This window comes from Phalacrocorax aristotelis, chromosome 1 (assembly GCF_949628215.1).
Source record: "Phalacrocorax aristotelis chromosome 1, bGulAri2.1, whole genome shotgun sequence".
Lineage (NCBI taxonomy): Eukaryota > Metazoa > Chordata > Aves > Suliformes > Phalacrocoracidae > Phalacrocorax > Phalacrocorax aristotelis.
Window position 1 is genome coordinate 191429195 of NC_134276.1, and position 26364 is coordinate 191455558.

General features: G+C 42.5%; 1 protein-coding gene across 1 annotated transcript in view; it reads left to right on the forward strand.

Annotated features, from left to right (window-relative positions):
• The window catches only part of CFTR (CF transmembrane conductance regulator), a 91792-nt gene extending 66742 nt beyond the window's left edge, over positions 1-25050 (forward strand). Inside the window, exons 22-27 of the mRNA XM_075081127.1 lie at positions 7200-7442; positions 11098-11253; positions 18328-18417; positions 21531-21703; positions 22057-22162; positions 23646-25050. Coding sequence (XP_074937228.1) covers positions 7200-7442; positions 11098-11253; positions 18328-18417; positions 21531-21703; positions 22057-22162; positions 23646-23852 — 975 coding nt within the window. The 3' untranslated portion in view covers positions 23853-25050. The remainder of the gene's footprint in view (positions 1-7199; positions 7443-11097; positions 11254-18327; positions 18418-21530; positions 21704-22056; positions 22163-23645) is intronic.
• Positions 25051-26364: the final 1314 nt, after the last annotated feature.

Sequence of the window (26364 nt, forward strand, 5' to 3'; positions counted from 1 at the left end):
CTCATCATCACCCATTTGTTTAGATATGAGAAGCAGACAGGAAACTCATAAAAGAATCTGTTTATTCTTGCAGCTTTCTTCATACCTTAGCTTAAATGTATGAAAGTTTTAGATGTTATTTTTAAATGTAATAGTTACTTCTCTGTTTACACCAGACATTCCATTTCAGTGCTGGAAAACAAACAGCTTTTACAGCGGATCTGAGAGACCATTAAATCCTGATTAGCTGAAATGACCTGTCATTTTTTTAAAAAAATAATTGTGGCAGATGGTGACAGTGAAGGAATATTTGCCAGTTCAACATATTCTTTTTAAAGAAGTGATTCAACCAGCCTTATCCTGAAGGAAATCCTTAAGTGCCCCCAAACTGGGAATTAATCACAACATCTAATCTCTTGTTTACATGTGTGACTGATGATAGACCAGAAAGCTGACTGCCATTCAGGGACCCATTTTTTACCTATCCACCGATTTTTTTTATGCTGACTCTTTGCCTGTTAGAACAGCCTGTCTTGAAGGGCAGGCGCTTTGTGAAAGGGCTTGTTTTCTGTAACTGCAAGACACACCAAACAGCAGTTGTGTGACTGATAAAGAAGTAAAACGTGCTGTCAGTAAGCCACGACAGCGACAAGGACGTTCAATCAGCTCTCATTTGTAAACTCCGTCTTAGCTGTGTAAGGCACAATGTGGTCATTTTAAGTATAACATTCTGTATGAGAATCATGTGCACGTATTATATGGCTTAATACAAACTGAAGGTGTTTCACAACAGCAACTGAAAGTCTTACTGTAAGATTCAGATGGTGCTGGACACACTACTGTTTTAATGAAAAACTTGCCCTTTTTTAAAATACATTGATGTTAAAATGTCATCTGTTAGTAGCAATAAGGAAGTAATTCCCTTTTCCCTGAAAAGAAAGTCTCAGGTTGTGTTAGACATTTATGAGTACTTTTCTCTATATTAAGACAAACTACTGTACTGGAGCAATGGTTATATTATATTAATGACAGCCTTTCTAAGGTGCATCAGTTTATAGGTGGATCCTCTGGACTTCTTTTGGCAACGGAATCCCACCCCATCCCATGGATTTTTAGGTATCCCAGATATCTAATAGATATTGTTGGCAGGATGGTTTTCCTGACATTCAAAACCTGCTTATGTAGCCAAACAAATAAGAATAGCTTCATGGTTTCGAGATAATTAAACTGCTTCACTAGGTGATGCAGATGTATTATTTCCTGCTCTTTGTATTCTCTACATTTAGCGCTTCCCTCTTTAACGACTTTTATAATTATTTGGTTACAGATGTCCTGCAAAGCCTGGCATGTGTGCCTGACCTAGTACTCTATTTGGTTATACTCTATTTTTCTCTCAAGGGGTATTTTGAAGCTCCCCACAGGAGCAGATTGGCTAGTATTGACACATCTCCATGTCTCTCCAGTTACAGATATTCACGCACCGCTCTAGATGATATTGCTCTTGCCCTTCCTTGAGCAGCTGTGACATCTGTGCTTATAAGCCTCCACACAAGCATACCTGAGTGTATAGCACATTTGTAGGTGCAGCCTTTTGTTGTCAGATAAGCTGGAGTTTTCTGCAAGTGGTTGGAGCCCATGTCCGAAGCCATAGCTGCTGCAATTTGTAGATCATACTAAGCTTGTGCTGAGTTGTTTCATTAGATATGCAAGGTATGGGGCCTCAGTGAAATAAATGCAAGCAAAAGGCAGGAAGGCAGGAGAGTAGGGAAGCAGGATCACATGAAGAAGGAAAAATTGTACTGGAAGGAATACTGGCCAAAGAGATGGGTAGGTGGCAAATTTGACTTTATTCCACACAATCTCCTTCTTGATCTTTCTGTGACGCTGGCATAGATATTGAAGAAATCTGAGTTTCTAGGTTGGATTTTGTTTTTACATACATATATATTCTCTTTGAAGCAATTTCAGTTGAACTGGTTTGACTTTAAATGAAAAATCTCCATTGTCTTTTAATATCCCATAATGGTTTTGGCATTTCATTCTCTACAGCCCTGATACTTTATCTGCTGTTTTGTTGTTTTGTTTTGGGTTTGTTTTTTTTTTTTAAACATACATGGTCACTCTGACAGCTATCCATTGTTTCACTTAAAGCTACCAGTTAGACTAGATTTATCTTTTCACTTTGATCATTTCTGCCAATATCCCTTTAGCTGGTTTTCAGTCTTCTTATCTCTCCAAGCAGTCTTGTAGTATTTTTATTTTTTTCCTTCATAAAGAAATAGAAAGTAAGTTTTCCAGTAACTGCTGCTTTTGCACCATTGTCTAAGTCCAGTCCCAGTGGACTGTTTTAATACTTTATAACCTCCTCCTTCACTGATGTGTGTGCTGCAGTAGCAGTGCTATAACTAGGAAGGACAATTCCTTTTATCAGGGAAAGAGAAAATGCCATGCTTTTCCTCTTGCCAAGATTACTTATGTAAGGAGATATAAAAAGAATCCCGCAAAGAGATATTAAAACCACACTTGTTAAACCTCACAGTGCCCCACCCTGTACATCAGGGATGCTGAAGAATTAAAGTAGTACACGGTAGATAAGAGGATCAAAGAAAATATTAGGACTGTGAAAAATAATGGTGCCTTTATGGCTGGTTCTCATGCTTTTATTTTCCCAAGCTATTTCACCTGTGTAACTGGTATTTTTTTAACTAGGACATGAGCTTAATATGCTTTTTACTAATGTCAGCAGAAATCCTTAGAACACTGTTAATTCCCAAAGTTCATTTAAACTAAAATACTTGACTGTAAAATCTGCATCAGAATGACAATTCTTAAAGTGAGGTGTTGGTCATCTGGAGGGGAACAGAACCAAGAAAAATCTGTTAGAACATTTCCTTTTCTGCCTATAAAGCAGTGTGAGAAAGAGCAAAAAGATCAGTACAAGTCTGACATGAATGAAATATTTCATTTTTGCATTTTGGAAAAGGAGTACATGTCCTATAAGTGCACCCAAAATGTGACAGCAGAAGATGTGAAACCTTGGTAAACCATATGGTCTGCCTGCATTGGCCTAGTTTTTGCAGTGACTTAATGCACAAGGCTTTTTTACAACATGAGCCATTGGACCAACCTCTCATAGGATCACTCAGCTGCACGCTGCATGTTCCAGAAAGCGTGTTTTTGGGGAGGTGGTGGCTTGCAATAAGGTCATTAACTACTATGCGTGTCTGGTCCGGAGAGGGTAACTGTTCGTTTTCTAGCAGAAGAGAACATAGGGCCCAATGAAATGAATTGTATTAGATTACTTGTAAAAGAATTACTTCTTCCACTTTCTGGAAAGATACATTACATAATTCTATTATGAATTCTTCAACATCAAGAAGAGTTTAAGTGATATTAATGAGAAAGTAAATTAAAGAATTTGCAATGTTATTAAAATCTCAGTAAAATACAATTAGGCAAGGCTAAAAATAGTGTATTATGCTCTAGACATTTTTAGATGAAAGTAGTAAATATACTCCTTTATTCTAAAGCATTAGTTAGAGAATATGAATACAGCAGGCACAGTGCTGATGGGAATAATGGATAAGAAACTTACTGTCACCTACACTATACTTGTCATTATGAATGACAGAAGATTTCTACCTGTGCAAGGAAGAATGGTTATCTTTGTAAGATGTTACTGACATTTATGCTACATTCTGCCCGTATCTAAATCATAATGCAAATTACAGAACAGGAAAGCATCCTTCTGAATTGATTTAAAGTTTTAAGCTGTCTAAAATATCTGCATATGTGATGTGACTGATAAATCTGTCAGGGGAGCTGGGACAGAGATGAAATTTTCTGTTGAAAGGGAAGGCTCTTTGTCCAGCTGGCTTCATAGCAGATTTTAGCTACCACATAATGGTAGAATCTCTCAGGTGATTGTAAGGAATCCCTGCCTGTACAAAAGTTCACAGTTCTTGATGAAGCCAAGAAAGACCTTCATTTCTGAAGTGGCAATGTTTCTAAAAAGACAAGATTTCTGAAAACAAATGTACCATCAAACACTGATTAAAATAAATGCATGGTGCTCATTGTGGGGATTTACTAAAGACAGGAAGAAAATAGTCAGTCTGATCCAAGGTCTTCCCATTTGTATCACCAAAATGAGATTACATTCGTATGATGATGACCATGCCTTTCCATCTTGCAGAGAGGTTGAGATGGAAATTGTAGTTGATAAGCTTGGCTGTTAGCATGCTCTTCAAAACTTCTGTCACAGTTGTGTTTCAGGATGCTGAGATGTAAGCAAATACTCCAATATTTCCCACATGGAAAATCCACCTAACTACTTTAATCTGGATCAAACAGGAGGAAGGGATGGTAGTATATCAAGTAGAATCACTTTACAGAAAGAATTACAAAAGCAGTTTAACAAGGTCAAATATGTACAAAGGGTTTTCCATAATGCCACTAAAGAGAGATATATTACTGGGAATATGGATTAGAGAACAAATGCTAATAATAAGGCCCAGATACTCCTGGATACAGTATCTATGACTGTATCTATCTGTTTATTTATTTTGCTAAATATTTCTGACCAATAAGAATTGACACTATCTTATCATTTACTCTTGTTGTTTACAAAGGTCAAATTTTGGTAAAATGAGGAATCTGGTTAATTAGGTTAGTTGGACTAAGACACTTAGGGACCTAAATGTAGACTAAGGTCATGTCTTCTTCAAGTGAAGGACTGAAACTGCTTTCCTGCATGGCAGGAGAAAAACAGTAGGAAATTTTGGAGACTCTAGGACTACCAGGACGAACAGCATTCTCCAAAGGTATATTACAAATGACAGCCTCCACAGAATGGTTTAGCTAACCAAAACGTGCTATGCCTCAAGCTCAAGAAGCAGACAGAGAAGAGACACTTGACAAAATCAGAGTTAGACTTGAAAAAGGCCTAAATTCTGGATGAATATTTGATCTCGGTTTTCAGTAAAAGGACAGTGTTTAATCTGGGGATCTGAAAGTGAAGCAGAAGGTAGAAATGGGATTTACAATATCTGAGGTGGAAATTATATGCAAAAACCGGCCTAGCTGTAAGCACATAACTGAAGCTCCTAAGTTAGAATCCTGGTCTCCCTAAATTTCCTGTACAGTCTGTAGAGGGACACATACATCACCCATGACTTAGTCCATCTAAAAACAGAATCTTCAACTAAATGTGATTGGGTTCTGAGTTGTCCATTTCAGTTAAACATGTGAATCTGGACTGGAACAATGCCATGCCATGCATGCAGACCAGGTGGGACCAGGCATCCCGTCCTAGGGTTCAGGGAGAACTGGCTGAGAAGCTGGAGATCTGATAATGGCCACTTCAGATGAATCCACCAAGCTAGCAGTGGTGGTGGCAGGTGATAGAATAACAACTGTCACTTTTGGTTATGAAGGAGAAATAGGAAGTCATTGATGCCACCATCAGTTTGCCTGTCTGATGGCAGCAGTCTTTAGAAACTAATTTGAAGAAGTAATCGAAGATGCACTCAGGTTTGCTGACATTAGGGTTGCGTGGGACTAACCTGATAACTGTGTTCGATGATTTATTTTCCAGACAAAAGTAATGTAGTAGATCTCATTTGTCTTCAGGAAAGCACTGGCTGTGGCTCTGTTTAAGAAATTATATAAATGAAGGAGATCAGGATTATTACAAGAACTGTAAACTAGTTAATGAGTTGGACAGAAAGGAAATGGCATTAAGCTGTAAGTATTAAGCTGTAGGGAGGCTCAACAAAGATTAGATTTGTGACTGAGCTTGTTTAAATCTTTAATGCTTTCAACAAAGTAAAAAAATTGTGTTGAAGAAATCTGCCAAAGGCACAAAGCTGAAAGGCAATGTTAGCATGAAGGATGCTGGAAGCTGAAAGGTATTAGGCGACCTCAAATTGCTGATATAAAATAGATTTCAGTAGTCAAAGTGTAGGTTTGAATTTTGGGACTGCTAAGAATAACCTCTGTTGCAAGTAAGGATCTCCTCAGTTAGAAATGGCTAAGATGGAGGAAAGCTTGGCTGACCACTGCTTGATCAGAGGGTGAATATAAGATGCGATGGTGAAGAAAGAGCATATGATCCTAGGATGTGCTAATCGAGATATTCCTAATATAGACAGGAAAATATCAATTTGTACAATGTCCTTGTGAAACATCATCCAAAATGCTGTGTACATTCTGGTCAGACAGAAAAGATTAATTTGAACTGGGATGTTTGGAGAAGGAGAACATATGTCAAGAAAGAGGCTTAAACCTGGATTCTCTTTAGTCTTGGAGAACAAAGGGTGACTGGATCTAAGGTAGCCCTCCATAAATTAATGGGGAAAGCAGCTGGGAAGAAGAACTATTTAGAATTTAGTTTTAATTAATTTACAAGAACAAACTGGTCCATAAACTTAAATATACGTTTTCTGACCACCTAAGCAGTGAAATTCTAGTGAAGGAGATGAATTAACTCTTTATTAATTGACCCTTGTCCCATTTAGGAAAAAAAAAAAAGATCAAGAGCATCCCTTCTAGTCCCATGTTCCTTTGAAAATTCACCAAGAGTACTAGTAACTTCTGTCTGAAGTTCATGAACTACAGGACTTGATTATTGCACCTAATATATGTAATTACAGATATAAAATTAATTTTAATGGAAGTTCCTACTAATTTTTTTTGTAAAAACTATAGATAATCTCTCATAAATACTCAGGTGTTAATGTCTTATGATTGTTCCTCTTTACTTGATGCTACTGCTTTACATATTTCAAATTCCACACAGTCTGCTGATCTTTGGAGATCAATCATTATTCAAGGAACTTCAGTTTTTGGGTTGGGCAACCCATTACAGGAGGAAGGAGTTGAAGACTCTAAGACTGCTTTCATGATCATCCTTTGTTTTCATGAATACAGGTCATCTACAGTTTTCAAAATATATTTTTAAAGGTAGAAAGAACTATTATATCCATTAAAAAAAAAAAAACGCAAGTGGAATCACATGTTGGACCAATGTCAGTAGTACAAGAGCAATAGAATCTAGAGCTCTGTATAAGAAGTATCCCACCTTTGAAAAATATATCATGATATAACTTACACAGGAAAGAGACTCACTGTTCTGACTAGGAACTAGGAATAATTTGATTTCATTTGTTTTGATAGCTAAGTATAATTGCAGTTAGAACACTGTTTGTTTTGATTCCTAGATGCGGTCTGTCGAACGAATATTTAAATTTATTGACATGCCAACAGAAGAGACAAGAAACATTAAGCCACGGAAGAATAATCAGCTTTCAGACGCCCTTGTAATTGAAAACAGACATGTGAAGGAAAAGAAGAACTGGCCATCTGGGGGCCAAATGACTGTGAAGGACCTTACAGCCAAATACGGTGAAGGAGGAGCTGCTGTGTTAGAAAACATTTCTTTTTCAATAAGTTCAGGGCAGAGGGTGAGACACTGTTTTGTTGTGTTTTATCTGACTTCTATTAAGCTTAACTACAGAACTGTCATTATAAACCTATTCATAGACTAAAGAGTAGGTTGAGTTCAGTAAGTTTTTGTAAACTAAATTGTCACAAAGCAAAGTAATCGTCCAAAGCACCTGAGGAAAAGAAACATCTTGTGTCTCTTCTTAAAAAGAGCTCATCTGTAGGATTATTGGCTACGAACAAACAAAAAAAAAAAAGCAAGGAAAATCTGCCTCAGTTATCCTAGAAATCTTGAGGCTATGTAACACCTCAGTGAAGCACCGTGGGGGTGTTTGCTGGCCATGAGGAGCAGAATATACTGATAAAATACATATGCAGCAGTTGCCCAAGCCATATTCCTGTGCCTGAAGTCATCCACCGCCTTCTCCTGGGGAGAGGAAACTTGCTGGTGAGCGCAGGTGCTGGGGGCAGCCTGACCCAGGTGGAGCAGGGCACGAAAGAATACCGGCTGCTGTGCCAAGGGTAACGCACCGCTGCTCTGGCAGCTGGAGGGTGGAGGTGCCATCTCGCCTGTTCGGTGAGGGCTCTATGCCACCCCGAATTATTACATAACAAACCATAAACAGCTCTATTCTTTAGAAGGTTGACAAACCTCTAATTAATCTTCGTGCGTGTTTAGGGTTCCATTCAAGGAAGAGCTTTAGTTTCAGGACAGCAATTAGGCAGAGGTTTAACACTTTGCTTTAAGTTTGTGCTGAAGGACCTTCCTCAGTGGGGTGGGAAGAAAGGCTTGCACCATTTCCTGAGCTGAAGCCATATAGACGAAGAAGATATATTAACTCTCCCATTTAGATGAGAAAACAGGTTCAGTGACGACTCCCTGGCCATGCCATGAGGCAGCTCTTCGCTCCTAGTTTGGATAGCACCAGTCTCTGCCAGGTTTGGTAGATCTGTCTTGGTTTACATGAACTGAATGTTTCATCTACCAAGTTTTAAGCCAGGGATCTGACTTCCCGTAGCACCGTCCTGAAACTGCTCTGCCTTTGGAAGAGAGGCACCTGTGATTCCTGGAGCGTGGAGGTGCAGGTGCTGCTGCTGCAGTCTAATGGATTTACTTCCTGGAAAATCCCTTGAAGCAATGGAGTATGGAGAATGAAAGATACTTTTGTACTGTATAGAGAGGGGGCAGAGCAATTAAAACAAAGATCCTTTTTTCAATGGCTGTCGTTTAGGAACTCGATCCAATTTCAGTGATGAACCATGGACTCAGAGGTAGCATTTCCAGAACTGGAGCATGCTTCTTAAACTAGAGAGGATTTGTCTCTACCCTGTAGGGAAGCATGTATAAAACATGCAGGAAAGGGGAGAACTCTCCTCTCTTCAGGGGGTTGACTAGAATTGAATAGACCTATTTCAGCTGGAAGGGACCTATAATGATCATCTAGTCCAACCAAATCAGGGCTGGCAAAGTTAAAAGCATGTTATTAAGGGCATTGTCCAAATGCCTCTTAAACACTGCCAGGCTTGGGGCATCGACCACCTCTCTAGGAACCCGTTCCAGTGTTTGACCACCGTCTTGGTAAAGAAATGCTTCGTAATGTCCGTCTAAACCTCCCCTGGTGCAGCTTTGAACCATTCCCATGTGTCCTATCACTGGATCCCAGAGATAAGAGATCAGCACCTCTTTCTCCACCTCCCCTCCTCAGGAAGCTGTAGAGAGCAATGACGGTGCCCCTCAGCCTCCTTTTCTCCAAACTAGACAAGCCCAGAGTCCTCAGCCGCTCCTCACAGGATGTGCCTTCCAGCCCTTTCACCAGCTTTGTTGCCCTTCTGTGGATGCATTCAAAGACCTTCTCGCCCTTCTCTAAATTGCGGGGCCCAGAACTGCACACAGTACTCCAGGTGAGGCCACACCAGTGCTGAGTACAGCGGGATAATCGTGGCTTTTGACCAGCTGGTTATGCTGCTGTTTGCCCTCTTGGCTGCCAGGGCACACCGCTGACTCACGCTGAGCCTGTTGTTGACCGGCACCCCAGATGCCTTTCTGCAGGGCCACTCTCTAGCCGCTCTTCTCCCAGTTTATCCTTGTGCCTGGCATTACTCCATCCTAGGTGCAGAATCTGGCATTTGGACTTGTTAAATTTCATCCCATTATTCATTGCCCAATGCTCCAATCTATCTAGACCCCTCTGCAAGGCCTCTTGTCCCTCAAGAGAGTGAAGAGTACCTCCCAGTTTGGCATTATCTGCAAACTTGCTCGTGGCGCATTCAACTCCTGCATCCAGATCGTTGATGAATACACTGAACAGAACTGGCTCTAGAATTGAACCCTAAGGAGCAACCACTGGTGACCGACCACCAGCCAGATGTAGCCCCATTCACTACAACCCTTTGAGCTGTGCCCTTCAGCCAGTTCTTCGCCCAGCACGCCGTGAACCTGCTCATCCCACAGTTGGACAACTTGGCCAGAAGGGTGCTGTGAGGGACAGTATCAAAAGCCTTACTAAAATCCAGAAAAATTACATCCACCATCTTCCCTTCATCCAGGAGGAGGGTGACCTTATAATAAAAGAATATCAAATTAGTTGAACAGGACTTTCCCTTTGTGAACCTCTTCACTGTGCCTGATGATTGCACTATTCTTTAAGTGCCCTTCAGTAGTACTCAGTACAGTCTTCTCCATAATTTTTCCAGGAACTGAGGTTAGACTAACAGGTCTGTAGTTCCCTGGGTCCTCCCTCATGCCTTTTTCGTAGACTGGAATACAAATCTTCCCAATCAATAGGTTGGGTCGGTGCAACATGATGCAGGCTGCTCATCTGGTTCAGAAGCCTGAGGCGCTGTTACAGAAAAGATGCCAGATTGCAGGAAGAAACCCCTTTTTCACCTTCACATGTATATTGTCACCCTACAAAAGCAGATAATGGTCAGACAGGACATCATCAGCCTTATTAAACCCAGCTGTTGGAAAAGGCAGTATCTCAGCATTTGCTGGTTACTACAAATATTACTCGTCCCAGCAATAGGTCAGCGCAATCCCACAGGGAAACACAGTAACAAAAAACCCCTGTGTATTATGTTTCTTCCCACCTAAGAGGTAAGGAATGGCAGCACCAGCTGGGCAGGTTGAGGACTTGCATTGCTGCTTGGGGTGGGCAAAAGCATGTTATGTACTGTGACCGCTGCCTCAGGCTCAAGCTATCCCACTACAAATTCACGGTCTGATCGCAGTCAGGCCCTCTATTTTCAATTATATGGAAATGGAGTAGCTTACTAGTGTGATTCAAGTGTAATCCTTACTTGGTTTATGTCTGCTGGATGGTGTTTTGTTGACGAGGGCTTCATTGCAAAAGAAAGGGGAAAAGCACAAAAAGCTAGGCTAATCAGTACAAGATAATATAAAAGCAAATTTCTGTTCTTCAGCTAAGGGTTTTTCATAGATCTTCGTAGCTTTTTCATTTTGGTTAATTCTAGCAAAACAAAGAAGAGTCTAGCCCAGTGATTTTCTCAGCCCTTGCTGTGGGCTTTTATCATTCCCAAATGAATGACATTTACTATCCCATTGAGATCCATGTGGATTGTTCTCCACTGCTGAGATTTCTAACTGTTTCTGCGTTGGTGTGTGGTTAATCTGTGAGCAGAGTTAAGTATTTGCTTTTATGATTTGCACTGCAGGTGGGCCTTTTAGGAAGAACTGGTTCAGGAAAAAGCACTCTACTTTTTGCATTTTTAAGACTGCTGAATACAGAAGGGGATATCCAGATTGATGGAGTCTCCTGGAACACGGTCAGCGTGCAGCAGTGGAGAAAGGCATTTGGAGTGATTCCTCAGGTAATGAGATTATTGTACATTTGTGTGCCTTTATTTGAATTGGTTCTATATCTATATGTGCATAGTTACCTTCAGGCTGGAATTTAGTTGTTTTATGCTGGGAAACAAAATGCAAAGATTTGGTGAAAAGGGGTGTGGGATGGATAGATGGATGGATGGATGGATGGATGCAATGATTCACTACAAACTCTGGTTTCTGAGGGTTGGCTACTAGCCCCAGAGACTGGTAAGTATGGTTTGATCCTTGGTCACCCTGGTTGGTCCACTCATTGACACCCAAGGAGAGGGCCACCAGGGTGAGCATGGATCTCCTTTTGACTGTCAGTTGTCAAACCTTTATTGTGCAATTCCCCCATCCTATCCCCAACTAAAGGAGTTGCCAGCTGCTTTCTGTGCACATTGGTTTGTTCCCAGATAGTCTGCCGTCTTAGGAAGGTGGTTGCTTTCTTAGAAAGCTGGTGAGCTGCAGTGAACATACATGTGGTATAATGCTATTGTGCACTGTCTACTTGAGGTGCTTTAATATAGCTGGAGAGACACTGGAGCAGCCAGCTGATTTAACTGAAAAATATGCTGTCACGTTTACGTTTTCAAAACAGTCGTTTTCTTTTCCGCAATCATCATAGCAGAGCAGAGATCTGTCTTCACTTTCACCCTTTGCTGGGTATGTAGGCTAAATTCTGCTTTCTACTATACTACAAGAAACCAAACTACTTGTAGTGAAGTCACTAATATGACTGTCACTCAGTTGCTATAGTCACTCCTGATCCATTTCAGTGTCATGGAGGTGGGATTTAGCTCTGACCAAGCTGTTTCTGATGGCACCCTCTTGGCTTTGGTAGCTGTTAAAAGATGCTGGAAACACAATGGCTTTGATTTTGCAAACACAAGAGGGACTCAGAATTGAATTTTTCTACTTAATGATCAGTTTTGAGTTGTGATAGCTTCCCTTTCAAAAATGTTGTGCCGGAGTAGCCCCAGTAGCATTTATTTAAAGTAGACATGCAAAGAAGGCACAACTCTCTCCTCTCTGTGCATTTCTGCAATCGTGCTCTGAAATTTCCTCAAAAGCAGCAACTTTTTAACACCTTGACCTTCCCAGAATGGACCCTTTCTTCATTGCCAAGTTATACCCCCAATAAAACAGATCCAAGGGGGCAGTGGTGAGTTCACTGGTTGGATTTGTTTCTTGCCTGAGCTCTACCGACTGCCTGGTTGGTCACACGCTGCCTGCTGAGCTGAAGCTTGCTTGGCAAGCCGACCTTTGATAGCTGACCTGTCATCACCCTTTCTGTCTTCTCTTCAACATTTTCATGGCTATCTATTCCTGTAAACTTTTATACCTTTTTTTTATTGCTGGTTTAGTTCTGCAGCATGATTGTTGGTTGCAAGCATGAAAAAAGCCTCGCCTTCAGATTGAGGCAGCTGTGCAGCAAACTGCAAATACAGCTGCATCTATTTATTTTGGAGGACAGGTACATTATACAGCTGGCCTCCAAAGGATGTCTGAACAGGATGAAGGATGCTTTTACTAGTATAAGCTATGCCTCCTTTGGGAAATTCTTCTGCTATAGCTATACAGCCAAGTATATCTTTCTGTATTGGAAGGGGCTTCCCTGTCTCTCCCATAGTCATCCTTTTCCTCTCAGCCCTTTCTTCCTTTGGGATGTGGCTGCCCAGCAGCGTTTCTGCTTTCCTTCTCCAGCTGTCCTTGGCAATGCATGGACTGGGGAGAAAACTGGATGTTTAGTGACAAGTAGCCTCCTTGTCCCAGTGAAAAATATGATTAATAATTCTCATAGCTGAGTATTCACTATAGAGTCACTAATAGAATAGAAAACATCATTCTGCAGCCATCAGCAAAAGGCGAGAGCCATTTATTACATGAGCAGTGTAACTTGCCCTTTGCTAGTGAGGTGCATTGTTAGTTCATTGTTAAAATTATACATTTAGTTCAGTTTGGAAGTCCCTGATACATGGATCAATGCCAGAAAATCCCAGCCCTCCATTCTCTGGAGGGTCACGGGAGTTGCCAGCCTGTTTGTGTGCTTCAGCTGCAGCTCCCAAAGCCTTGCCAAAGAACTGCACATTATGCCTCAAAAGTTCCCACATTCAGAACAAAATGAAGTTTTCACCAGCACTTTCCCAGCAAGGAAGAGAAATTGCATGTACCACCCTGCCTTTCCCAGCAGAACAAAAGGAGACTTCTGTTCTTTGCCGTTCACCTATTGCTTCAGAATGGGGAAAAAAAAGAAAGTTGCCTTTCCTTTCTGGGGAGGCTGGCCTACAGCAACACATGGATATTTGCCATCTGCAGGAGAGGCTTCACTAACAAAAGGGAAATGGAGCTCTACCTGAGGCACGCCTCCTCGTGAAAACTTTCCAACGCTCTCCTTCTCTTCCTTATCCCTAAATTTCCCAATTTAGAAGAAAAGATGTGCTTTTCATCTGTGGGAGCCTCACCTCATGCACACACAGCATGCTAACGCGTTGCTGGCTGCTCCACGTGGGTGATGCTGGGGCTGCCTGCGGGGTGGTCAGGGATCAGAGTGAGCTGGAGCAAAAGCAAAAACCTATTGCTTTCAGTATCTCAGATCCATCTGTCAGCACTCTGCAGAGGTGTGAAGGGGTGAATCGTCTCTTTGAGCATCCACAAGGAAGTTCCTTCCTGCAGCTCCTCACAAGCCGGCGCTGCTGAAGCACTCAGCACAGCCTGACCACAGGGCTGCTCCTACAGGATGTTTGTCCTTCTCATGCAAAGCAATTACTCCAGCAACAACAGGCTGTTTGAAGTATAACTGAAGCCCATCAGTCCTTCCTTCTGGGCAGTCCTTTCTGATGCTTCTTCTGCAAGAGTTTCCCCACCACATTTCCAGGGTGAGGACATCCAGCTGCATCTGCTTTCAACACAAGGAAGCTCTTCTGTGTACAGGTCCTCATGCAGATTGCATCCTGAAGTATTTAGTGCAGTCAAATTGAGAAAATGCCTTCAGAAATTTGAATGGAGAGCAGGAGACCTGCAGCCAATTTTCCATTAAAATAAATGAGGACAAACCTGAGACCAATAAGTTGCTGCTATCTCAAAGGATTGGGATGACTTCTGGTGTCTCCTTGAGTGTTATTCCACCGCATCCTGGCAGATATCACACTGCTTTCTATGTGTAAATACTCCATATAGAGTAGAATCAAGCTTAGCATGGAGAACAAGATTACTACAGTTTGTGGGACTGTCAGCTGACCAAAAAAAAAATTCAAATCACTTTTGCTCCTTTATTTTACTTAAGAAGTGAAATTTCGCAACTTTTATCTTTGTCGTTCCAATTTTTTCAGTAGCTATCTCACTTTGTTCATTATATCTATCTGTCTCTGTGCCTGTCTGTCTCCAGCACCGTTTCATCATTTCTCATACACTCCAGGGCTGTTCACTTTCGGAGGTCGTAGCGGTGGCTGTTTTGCAGTGTGCCAGGGCACTCCTGTGCGGCGCAGCCTCCTGAGCAGTGCCGCTCCCCAGAGGTGGTCCTGCAGAGGGACCTGTAGGGGCTGGGTTCCTGCAGGGCATCAAGATGAGTCAGCGTCACCACACCAGGGAGCATGTGCTGCACCAGACCCATGCACAGAGCACCTGGGGATATTAGTTAACAACCCTGCATGATCATTTTGGGCAGTGTATATGTTGTTTTCTCCACCAGAAAGTGTTCAGTGTTGCCAGGAGCAGAGCACTTGTGTTTATCAGGAAGCTCTATGGGAGGCAGATGTTGTAGCATGTTCAAGGGAGAACATAACAGAACTTGTCCCAGAAAACTTGCAGAAGGTCTTCAGTGCTCCCATGATCTTGTTCTTGTCTGTAATTATTTTAATGTCAATGTAAAGGCCCTAAAGGACACTTACAAAAACAAAACCTCTAACTCTGCACCTAATACTAAAGCATTCATGTAGCAATTTGATTTTCCTTCACGTTGATATTGTTGCAATAATATATACGTAGTGGAGGAGGCTATATGGAGGTTATACTGGTATTAGTCTAACTTTTCTGTGCATGGAGCTGGTGGCTGATTCCAGCGGGTGTTCTGTTTGTTCTCCAGCCCTGGGGCGTATGGGAACGAGGGTCTGAGGGTCCGTGGGTCTCGCTGAGGACCTGCATGTGGGCTGTCTTTCATTGCAACAGCAGCTACTCACAGCCAGGATATTCACCCTCCTTAGCAGCCTCTTGTCAACTGATCCTTTACTCTTCTGTATGTCTTCACTTAGGTACTCCAGGGTCTTGGTTTCCCACATAACACTTAAATCACTTAGGAAGGTTACCGCTGCAGGTTGGGTGTATCCCACACTGTAACCAATATGCAGAGGCTCTAGCCACTGAGGGTGATTAATGCCTTTCAGAGTGGTTGATTTACAGTATTTGTGGTGGTCAGAACATAAACATGACCATATTTATATTCCTGAGTGTTTTGATTGTGGGTGGATGTCAGGTCTGAGAAACTATTTCTTGTGTGATCACACCCATTATCATCCTGAGTGAGTTTGAACAAGTGACCAAGAACGAAACGGCTCCAGATTTGCTGCCAGTCTCCCCAGCCATCCATTCCGCCTTCCAAAGCTCTCCTTACTTTTACTTCTCCCATATTTATAAACAACACAAAAGTCCATGGAATTCACTTTTGGTTTTTTCATGTTAGACTTCTAGCTTTTAAGAATTTTGGGGGTGGTTTGGTTTTTTTTTTTGCTTCTCTTTAAGTGGACTCTAAACTGCCCATGTGACTCACATGATATTTACTCAAGTGAACCCTATGTGGTTTCTAATGAGCTGGGAGGAAGGAGGTGTTGAAATGGAGACAAAAGTACGAGAATTCAGGACAATGAGATATTTATCTTGTGAAAAAAAAAATCTACTTTTGGGACTAGCTTGCTTTTAGTGCCCTGCTTCTTGAAAGCACAGTTATTAGAAAGAACAGCAGTTTCTGAAGTAGTTCTCTTTATTTCTTTGCGTGCTGCACTTCAGCAGGAATGTTATTCAGCTCTATCTTCTTTAAAACTGGTTTGTTCAGTTATCTATTCTTTACCACTGAGAAATGAAAAAACTTATCCCATTAGTTAAATGTATGGTGCTCAAACCCATGTGAACAAACCCATGTTTGACACTGTTTCCACAGTGTTATTATTTCCACCGCACCCACTACTTGGAAGAATCTAATCCTGCTGCAAGTATGTCGCCCTGCTCACGCCACCTACCAGTGCAGGGCATGGGAAAAGGGCTGCGCTGTACTTCACTGGGGCATTCATTGTGATTAACAATCATGATTACAAAAGAAAGAGTCTACTCTTTCCCCTAGTCTCTACCAAAAGTGCTTCAATGACTTTTAGCCGTGAGTGCTGCTGCCTCTACCGCAGCTCGGTCGGTGTGCTGCTGGCAGCACAGTGAAGGTCCCATCACCCCACCGAGCGCGGACACCCCGGTGCAGCTGCTTTTCTCCTCTGCTCTCTTGATTCAGATACTTCCTTCTCTCTTACACCAAATAAGTTATTGGCAATGGCTTACATATCTTAATTAAGCAAATTAATTAATGTAATTTATTTTCCCCTGCCATGTTTAAATTTCTAATTAATCATAATTAAACGAATAATGTAAATGTGTGTGTAAATCACTTTGAAATCTGATGAAAGAATGCCAAGTTCCCGGGTTAGGTCAGATGGAAATTGTGGTAGGCTGGCCACCTCTGGAAAGTACCTGCTAAGGATATTCTCTCAGCCATTTTCTGCTGGTGCAGCTAGTCCTTCACTGCTCTTGGTAGTGTTTAACTAAGGCTCCAAGAAATTATGTGGCTGTGAATCACTAGCCTTTCAACGTGTTTTTTTCTAAATAAATATTTTCTTTAGGAAGAGAAAGGAGAATAAAATAATTGTCTCAAATCTTTCCTCTTGGTGTTTGTTGCCTATGTACAAAGAGCGAGCAAGCAAATGGTAACATTTCTCAACGAGGCACTTTTAAATTCTTTGAGAGCAAGTTCTCCCTGCTGCAAGCGGCAGGTGTACCTCGCAGCATAGAAAGCAGCAGCTTGGTTTTATCTCATAAGAAATGTTGTGCAACCTCAGTGTCCCTTGAAGAACCTCATAGTCACCAGAATCTGACACACCCACTCCATGTAAAAAGAGATTAAACAAATATTTAATTTTGACTGAGTCATTGCTTTTTGAGCTACGAAATGTGTATCTAATGGATGTTCACTTAAATCTGCTTGCCTAAACTGATGGGAAAAGCAGAACTGAGTAGTAAATGACAGTGCAAGATGGATATGCTGTCAGTGCAGGGAGATGTGTGTGATGGAAGGGGCGTGGGACAGAGCAGGGAGAGAGCAAGGGCTGTAGCATCAGTCTGGGAAGCCTTGTGCGCGAGCGGGTGGTTGCTGCTACGGTCGTGAATCAGGTTGTGCTGCGTCCCATCTCAGTGACGTGACAGTGAGAGAGAGGGAGGGAAAAAAGCCTCTTTTGAGACAGGGCTGGGACATGGTGAAACGTCAGGTAGCAGAATGATGCTAATATGTATTTGGCTACAATTGATTAGGAAAAGAAAAATTCATCGATGAAAACCTACTTACGACACTGTCCCTGGATACTGACAAATATCCAAGAAAATTTTTTTGTATCAAAACAAAATTGTGGGAACACACGCTTTGGGGCAGTGATCTTGTTTTTTGTTTGAAGTTGTTTTACATAGTAAAGAATCAAAAATAGCTTTTAAAGGGCTTATTTGAAAATGGAAATACAGGGAATCATTTATTCTGAAAACTGCTTAATTGTGATTTTTACTGTTTTTAAGACAAGTTTGAGTGTGTTTTTATTAAGACAGTTGCCAAAACCTGAACTTTTTCTGAAGGATTCTGAAGTTCTGAAAGTGAAGGGCTTTTAAAATAACTTTTTTTGGAACAATGTTTTGCAAAATTTTTAGTAGCCTGCAATAAGCTCTATCTGGTAGCGGCGGCAGGCTATTCCTTCTCTGTGTACTTTACAATTTATAATGCTTTACACAATGTTTCAGGGTATCTGTCTACCTGTGTCTATATATCTTTTTTCTCGTAGAAAGTGTTCATATTTTCTGGAACTTTTCGGATGAATTTGGATCCTTATGGGCAGTGGAATGATGAAGAAATATGGAAAGTTGCAGAAGAGGTAAAACTGTTCAGTGTTATTTGTATCCCTCTGGTGAAGTGGTTACAGCAGAGTGCAGTGTAGGTCAAGTGATTGTCGTATGTTACATTTATGTAGCATCTTAGGGAAAAAAAATTGGAGGAAAAACAATGCTATGTTATAAACCGTGTTTCCTTATTACTTAATAAAAAGGTGCCTTTGTCAGAGATTAAAAAAAAAAAGAAAATATAAACTTCCGTACCATACAGTCTGGGTTCCTCATGCAGTGATTTAGTGTGGGTGACGTTTTGTGTTTGGCTCTGCTGGGTGACTCTGAGAGAAAGAAAAGTGGAGGAAGCTGATACAGCAAAACATCCTGTAATCTTTTCTCATTTTAATGCTTTGGCAAGTATATGGAATCTCTGCAAGGCATTTTTCTACAAAGATGTGTAAAAATGACTAGTAAATATTTTGGAGGCCAGAAAAAAAAAAAAAAAGTCTGTGGCCTGTCCTAGAAATAAGACTGTTGTTATTCCAATAGGAAGTATTTATATCCAGCTTAGAAAAATCTTTCCTCAGAGTATTTTCCAGTTGCAATTCTCAGGCCGTCAGAAAGCCAGCTGAGAAGGAGCGCTCTCCGACACCGCAGTCAGGCTTACGCACCGCTTGTGTCACGGGCAGCTGCCTCCTCCGTGGAAAATAAGAATCGTGTAATATTAGATTTTATGAACCAGGAAATTTTCTTCTCATTTTATGTTGAGGTCTTAGCAACATTTATTTTTTTTCAAGATGAGGGGCCAGACTTTTACAGTTCTGTTTCCATGTTGAGCTGAACCCCAGGCATTGCGGTTGTCAGATGCCACCTATCGGCTCTGGTAGTGCTGAATAGTTTGCACAGGTGTACGTCACGCCTGGAGAAAAGGCAGATGAGAGTTGCGGGAGGGAAAGAGCTGCAGCCTAGAAAGCGGATTTCTCTTTCCAGCGTAGGGATGACCTAATTAATACAGACTCAGTAATGAACTGGTGCCATTTTCCTTGTTCACAGCAAGTCTCAAGTGTCAGAAAATGCTTACAAGTGTGGGGCGTAATCCAAAAGCTTCCTCCTGCCCATTCAGGAGGTTAACTCTGTCTCTGCTCTCTCTTTTGGGTTTATCTGATTTCTTCCCCGTGTTTGGAAAAGAGGAAAGTAGTCAGTTTCTATAAGTAATTTACTGTAAAATAAAAACATCATGACATTTTTGGTTAAATGGTGTGACAGGAGCTTTCAAGCTGGCCCTAGCAGAGGCAACAAGGTGCTCAGTGCTGTACTCCTCTGCTTCTCTGAGGCTGGTGAAAAAATGGAGTGGGGATTAACATCCCTTTTATTGAAAAAGGTGAGTTCTACTGCTTTAGAGGGTTGTTTTCATTTCGTGTGTGAACTGAGCTGGGGATTTTAAAGGGCTAAACCTCATTTACAATGGCATGAAAAAAATTGCTTTGAAGTGTTTATCATTAAGGGATTAGGCAAATCCATGTGTGATGCAGAGTTTTTCATTGCACAGGCAGGAGAGCAAAGCAAACAGAAAAGAAAAAGAGCTGTAAAACTTTTTAGTAGGAGTGATCAGACTGTTTACAAAGTTTATGCTCTTGAAATCTGGCTTGTTAGTGACAGTGAGTCAGTGTAACTTCAGAAGCACAGCACAGAAAGAAAGTTAGCTGTCAGCTTATACCTGACCCATGGCTGGCTGCTGAGGATTTAGAGGATCCTGCTGAAATCAGCATCATCTTTTTATGCCCCTCGCAATCAGCTACAGAGAGCAAGGCGTTGTCTGAAGAGCTGTCAGATGTTTCACTTTTTATTGCCCCCGTGTTTCAGCACTTGAATCTGGTCAGATTTACTTCAGCTTCTGAGGCTAAGTTTTACTCTTGCTGTCAGCTGACTGGACCCTGCAGGTACAGAGAGAGACCTTGTGCAGTTTTAAGAAGAAAGCACTTTTTCCAGCCATTAGTTGCAAAATTTCATTAAAGGACATGATAAGTGTTCAAAAGAGGCGTGAAGAACGAAACAGTGGCCTTAATTTGCTTGTAAATGAAATAATGAGCTCTTCAGAAACTCAGCAGACATACCCACACACCCCAGTTTAAAATGGTTTCCATGTAAAATGGAGACACAAAGGAAGAATTCAAATTTTTTTTTTTTTTTGCCCTGGAATGAAAATGAATTGCAGATCCTTAATATTTAAAAAATCCAAGGGGGGCTTTTCATAAACCACTCGGGTTGCATCGCATTTTTATAACGTCTTCTGGAGCAATGCAACTCACATATGTTTCCTAGTTCTCATACTTCACAGAAATTGCTCTGTAGACACTGCTGATTAGGAGCACAGTCGGTTTGGACCTGTGGAAGATGCAAAGCTTTGGTCTGAGGTGTACAAAATACATCTCCCAATGACAGCAAAAAGGAGCACTGGAAGAAACAGTCAGAAGACATCTCCTGGCCTGGATCCTGCTTTCTGGTCCAAGTGAAGCAGCTTCACTTGGCATGGGCACCCCTTTAAACATTTTGTCAGCAGCGCTAGCGGGAAGGCTGTGATGCCATTAGTGTGAACAATGTGCACAAGACCTTCGGGGCGGCAAAAGGAGCAGATGGAAACGCTCTCAGAGCCACAGGGACAACGGCCGTGGTGTCCTGGATTATTTTCTCTGTTGCTGTATTGTAACATGTGAATGTTGGTCGTTCCTTTTTACCCTCCTAGTAACCAAAGAGGCCCAGTTTCCTTCCAAAAATCACTTTCCTTAACATTTCCAAGGACGTACATCACTGCTGGATAAAAAGTTTCAAATATATTACTTTCTCTAGCCTGCTAACTCAGAATGTTTTGGTCAAAATGCCAAAACTCATTGTATGTGACAAACAAATGAAGCATTAACGCTCAGCTATCCAACATAAATCCTAGCATGTTGTACGAGTCAAATATTTCAGTGCTTTTCACATCCTCCACATCACAGCTACTAGCTTGTAGTCTTTACAGGACAGATTCTCCTTTTCATTGGTTTATAGTTTCTCTTCGCTGTCAGACATGAAAGGCAAGGAAGTTGAAGGCATCAGTTGCTGTACCCACAGTCAGCAGTAACTGTATCTCACCAATTTCTCCTGTCCTTTTTCTGTCCGGCAGGTTGGGCTGAAGTCTGTAATTGAGCAATTTCCTGGCCAGCTTGATTTCGTTCTTGTGGATGGAGGCTGTGTCCTCAGTCACGGCCACAAACAGCTGATGTGCCTTGCCCGATCAGTTCTCAGCAAAGCTAAAATCTTGCTGCTCGATGAACCGAGTGCTCACCTGGACCCTGTGTACGTTTTAATCATTTGTTCTTTCTTCTAACATTAAATAAGAAAATCAGTGAGGCAGCACCACTGAAAGAGACCTTCTGCAACTTGTCTGGTCTGTTACTAAACCTGATTTCAGTAATGTATTTTAGTAATTCTGCATGGGGGATCAGGGAAGCCTAGTTACCACCTTAGCTTTATGGCTGATATGCACTTTTACAGCAGAAAGGCAGCAAGCTGAGACACTGCAGAGTGTTGGTGTCCACGCATGTGAACTTTACAACATGGAGCTAGGCTATTAAATACCATCAGTAAAGTGATGAGCCGTGCTGGCATGTACATTGCAGTCTAAACACTGATGCTTGTTTGCTTTTCAGAACTTCCCAAGTGATCAGGAAGACTCTGAAGCACGCGTTTGCCAACTGCACGGTGATACTCTCCGAACACAGACTGGAGGCGATGCTGGAGTGCCAGCGATTTTTGGTGAGCGTTGCTCGAGGTCTCGCGTGCTGTTGTTTCATTATATTTGATGAATGTGCAAAACACACCAAGCAGAACTGATGAAGTTGGCTGGATTGATGGGGGTCATTCAGGGCGGTTGAGCAACCTAGTTGCCTCCAGAAGAGCAGCAGCCTCCTGTTTGCCCTTTCACATGAGCTGTCATAGACACCTGTGTTCAGATGAGCTGGGTCACGTTATGGAAGGGCTGGATTCCTCCTTTAAAACAGAAGGACGGTTGTGTAGGCTACCCAGCTGATGATCCAGGTGCCTTTGATTGCCGATTGGCTCAGGAGCTCCAGAAAAACCCCAGCACCTCACAGGCCTCTACCGTTGCTAATGCGCTTGCTCCTGAGCAATGGGAGGCTCCATGGGGTGGGAGTGGGGTTTCCTGGGAAAACAGTAGATGGTGAGAATCGCAGGTTTCTTTCATCAAGCCACTTGAATATTCCTTTCTCATTTAATCAAGGTGACAAAGTATTGAATTCCTGGCGTATTTCCTTTGTTACACAAAAATGGTTAGTAAAGGAAATAAAAGGCAGGTTGTGTAATTGTTCTTAAAAATGAGGGTTCCTTCCTCTGTATTTTCTTGACTCTTCTATAAGAGAGGACCTTCATTTTATTAGCAGAGTGGAACATTGTTTTCCACGTGCATTTGCTTGGGTGTATTAGCACAGCAGGAGGAATACAGTCTGAAGCTGAAGCAGGCTAGTCAACAGGCAGGTTGTACGTCCTTTTGGCCGTGCTGCTCCTGCCCGTGCGCTGGACTTCAGCCTTGCCGCCAGCCCGCAGCCCGTGCTGCGCTCGGCTGTCGGCAGAGCCCCGGCAGGCACGCAGCCTCTGCCCGGAGCAGGCTTCCCACTGTCCAAACAACATTTTAGCAACAGAGCTGCTAAAAGCTCTTTCCCACCAGACCTGTGCCCTCACCCAAGGCATGCTGGCAGTGCAGTGCCAGTGGAGGAGCCTGACTTTTCCCCTTCTGCTGCCTGGCAGGAGAGGTTGGCACAGCCGTGCAGGGAAAACCCGTTGTCTCCTTCAAACACAGGCCGGCCGCGCTTCCTTGTTTGGCAAGAAGAAAGCTAAGAAGGCCTGGCACCTTCTCCCTCTGCTTGCGATAGAACTGGTTTCTGCAGTTAACGCTTTCTTAACCTGGCAATTTAGCAGTGCTGGGGAGATGCCACGGAGGCTTCAACAGAAAATCTCGGAGGTAAAAATCAAGTTGCAAGGAGAAACCAGCAAGTCCAATGGCATTTTGTGACTCGAGCAATAGGCATCTTTTCCACATGTTAAAATTTTAACATCTGTTTTTTTGGTTGTAATTAGAAATTGCAAACTGTAAACCAGGCTTTTCCTGTTAGAAGATGATCTCTGCTATGTCTTCATCTCTCTCCCCTGCTCCATTAATTGTGTGAGCTGAATTCTGTCAGCACCACCATTACCCATCTAACGGAGGGATATGTTGCTTCAGGTGATCGAGGACAATAAACTGCGGCAGTACGAATCCATTCAGAAGCTGCTGAACGAAAAGAGTTCCTTCAGGCAAGCCATCAGCCATGCCGATCGCCTTAAGCTTCTCCCGGTACACCACAGAAACTCCAGCAAACGCAAACCTCGACCCAAAATCACTGCCTTGCAAGAGGAGACGGAAGAGGAAGTGCAGGAGACCAGGCTGTGAGACGTGGTGTGGGCACCCTCTTTGTGGAGTGAATCGTCAGCAGTGCCCCACGATGACGGGACCAGCACTTCTGAACTTGTGGGAGCCATGCGTAAACTGAACCTTGCAGGAGGTGTTCACCGCAGTGACTACACGTGCGTTTGGGAATTACTTCCTTTCCATGGTTAATTGTGTGCAAGTTAGTAAATTCTTTGAAGTTTTGCCGCTTGTAATGGTAAAACCAGACTTCCTTTGAAAAGCTGCTCTAATTTGGTACAAATGAGATGGCAAGCAGAAGCAACCTGCTTTGCCCGACATAATCGTTTCAGAAAACTTTTAGAAATGTGCTTGTTGGGGTGAGAGGTCCAGACAGCAGGATGAATGTGAGAAAAATAATCAAACCTGGGTGGAAATAGAAAAATCAGAATGTAAAAAGCTCCTTTGGATTCACTTCCTGCAAACAAATTGAGGGACGATATCGGCAAGGCGCACAGAAAACTTCCTCCTCTCTGTTTTTCGTGCAGCAACTGTAATTTCAACTTAGCAGAAAAGGCCAAACGCCCTTTCATACCAGCGCGCCGCTGCGAGTGCGTAGGTGAGAATGAAAGAAGAGAGGATATTGACTTGCAAGCCAGTCAACATCTGTCACGTCTCCACAGTTAAGGGAGAATTGGTATTTCCTCTTAAAACCTAGGAGACTGTCAACCCGACCCTGCACGCACTCGCAGCGGGATGAGTGCAGGCTGACGTTAGTATCTAGTGAAAGGTAAGACTCCTGGCAGTGGAACTCTAATAGTCTGCTTAGGTCTGGCACCTTTACAGGTTTTTTTACTTTGGCCTAAAAAAAAAAAAGAAGAAACCTCTCTGAAGTAGACTTTAATAGTGAAATTAATTTTTATACTCTTCTGGTTTGCAGTTTTATGATGAAACTGAACTTTCTCTAGGATATTTTATTTATTTTAATATTGTTGCAAACATTTACTAAGGAAATAATGTATTTTAAGAGTGATTATGTACTATAAAGAAAAATATATTTGTACGAAAAGTTTTATATTTGGATTTTTGGGGGTTTTTTTTTGCTACTAGTTTTTGATGTCACATTATGATAGAGCTGTTAAAAACGAGGGCAGCCCCAGAGGTAGGCCAGGTACTGTCCGACGCTGTGTTTGTGCACTAAAGTATTCTAGTGATACAGACATTTTAGATTATTTTTTTCTTTAAATAAAAAAGCAAAAGAAAAAAGAAACTGCCTGTACTATGCGTTACAACAACCCCGCCCCACTGCAGCCACCACAGACCTATTCTGCTGCTTGCACTACAGCCATTGCTGCCTATCAAAACACGTGCATTGTTTTTAATAAATACATTTTATTTATTACCACACCAGTGGATGAAATGGCAGGTGTTGGCCCTGCCTGGACCAGTGGGTGCTGTGGGGCCCGGAGCGCCGCTGGCCTCCTCCTGCTGAGACCGCAGGGAGCAGCAGCTGGCTCCCTCACAGCCTCCTTTATTCCCCTGGGGCAGGGATTTGGCAAAAGAGGGGGTCTAAAAAGAGCCTTCTATAGTCCCCTGCTACAGCTGGTTAGCGGCACCATCACTCAAATGCTTTACAAATATGTAGCGGTTGTAAATGAGCTTTGTAGCGCTCTCACTGCTTCAGCCCTAAAGCTGCAAAGAGCATCACATGCAGGTCTGGAAAATAAACTCCTTTAGGCATAAAGCAGCAGCAGCAGCTACGCCCCTAGCCTGTGCCAGCACAGCTGGGCGCCGGGCGCTGGAGCCACTCGGGGTGCTGCTGGGTCAGGCTGCGCGGCGAGCTGCGGTGCTCACGCTGGGACAGCTGCCCACCCTGTCCCACTCTCGTTTTTCCTCTAGCTCTGTCCCATGTTACGTATTTTTGCTCCCACATTATGTTTTTGCTCTGCAAATACGCTTTTTTCGTCTTCCTGCCCCGGTCGCTCATACTGGACTTTTAATTCTTGTCTATCTTCTGGTGCTTACCTGGATCTCTTTCCTTTCTGTCTGCATGAACATCTCCTTGCTTTGCCTAATTTTCTCCATGAAGCGATGCCTCCTGCTCACAGGGAGTTCTGGATACCCTTGAGCCTTGATTTTGCCATGCCGCTATTTCTCTGCTACTAAGCTTTTTTCTTGCCTTTATAACAACTGAAAACCAATGGTATCGTGAAGTAGCATCACTTCTGAATCCCGTCTCCATTCCCCTCGCCCCCTCAAATTGTTCATCTCACACTGTGTATCACTTTTCTCATGCAGCCAGCTCTCCGTTTGTACAAGTCCTCACCGTGTACGTGGCCAAGGCTGGCTGGGAGGCCAGGGCTGCTGCAGCGCGGCCAAGCCCAAGGAGGAATGCCAAGGATCACTCTTTTTCAGGATGTTACTCAGAGGAGCAGACATACCATGCGGGAGAGTTTATTGTCTAAATAAACAAGATGATACGGAAAGATCAGCAGAAAAGAACCACTGCATCATCAGAATCAGTGCGCACTTCAAACCTTGCACAATTAGTTGCGTT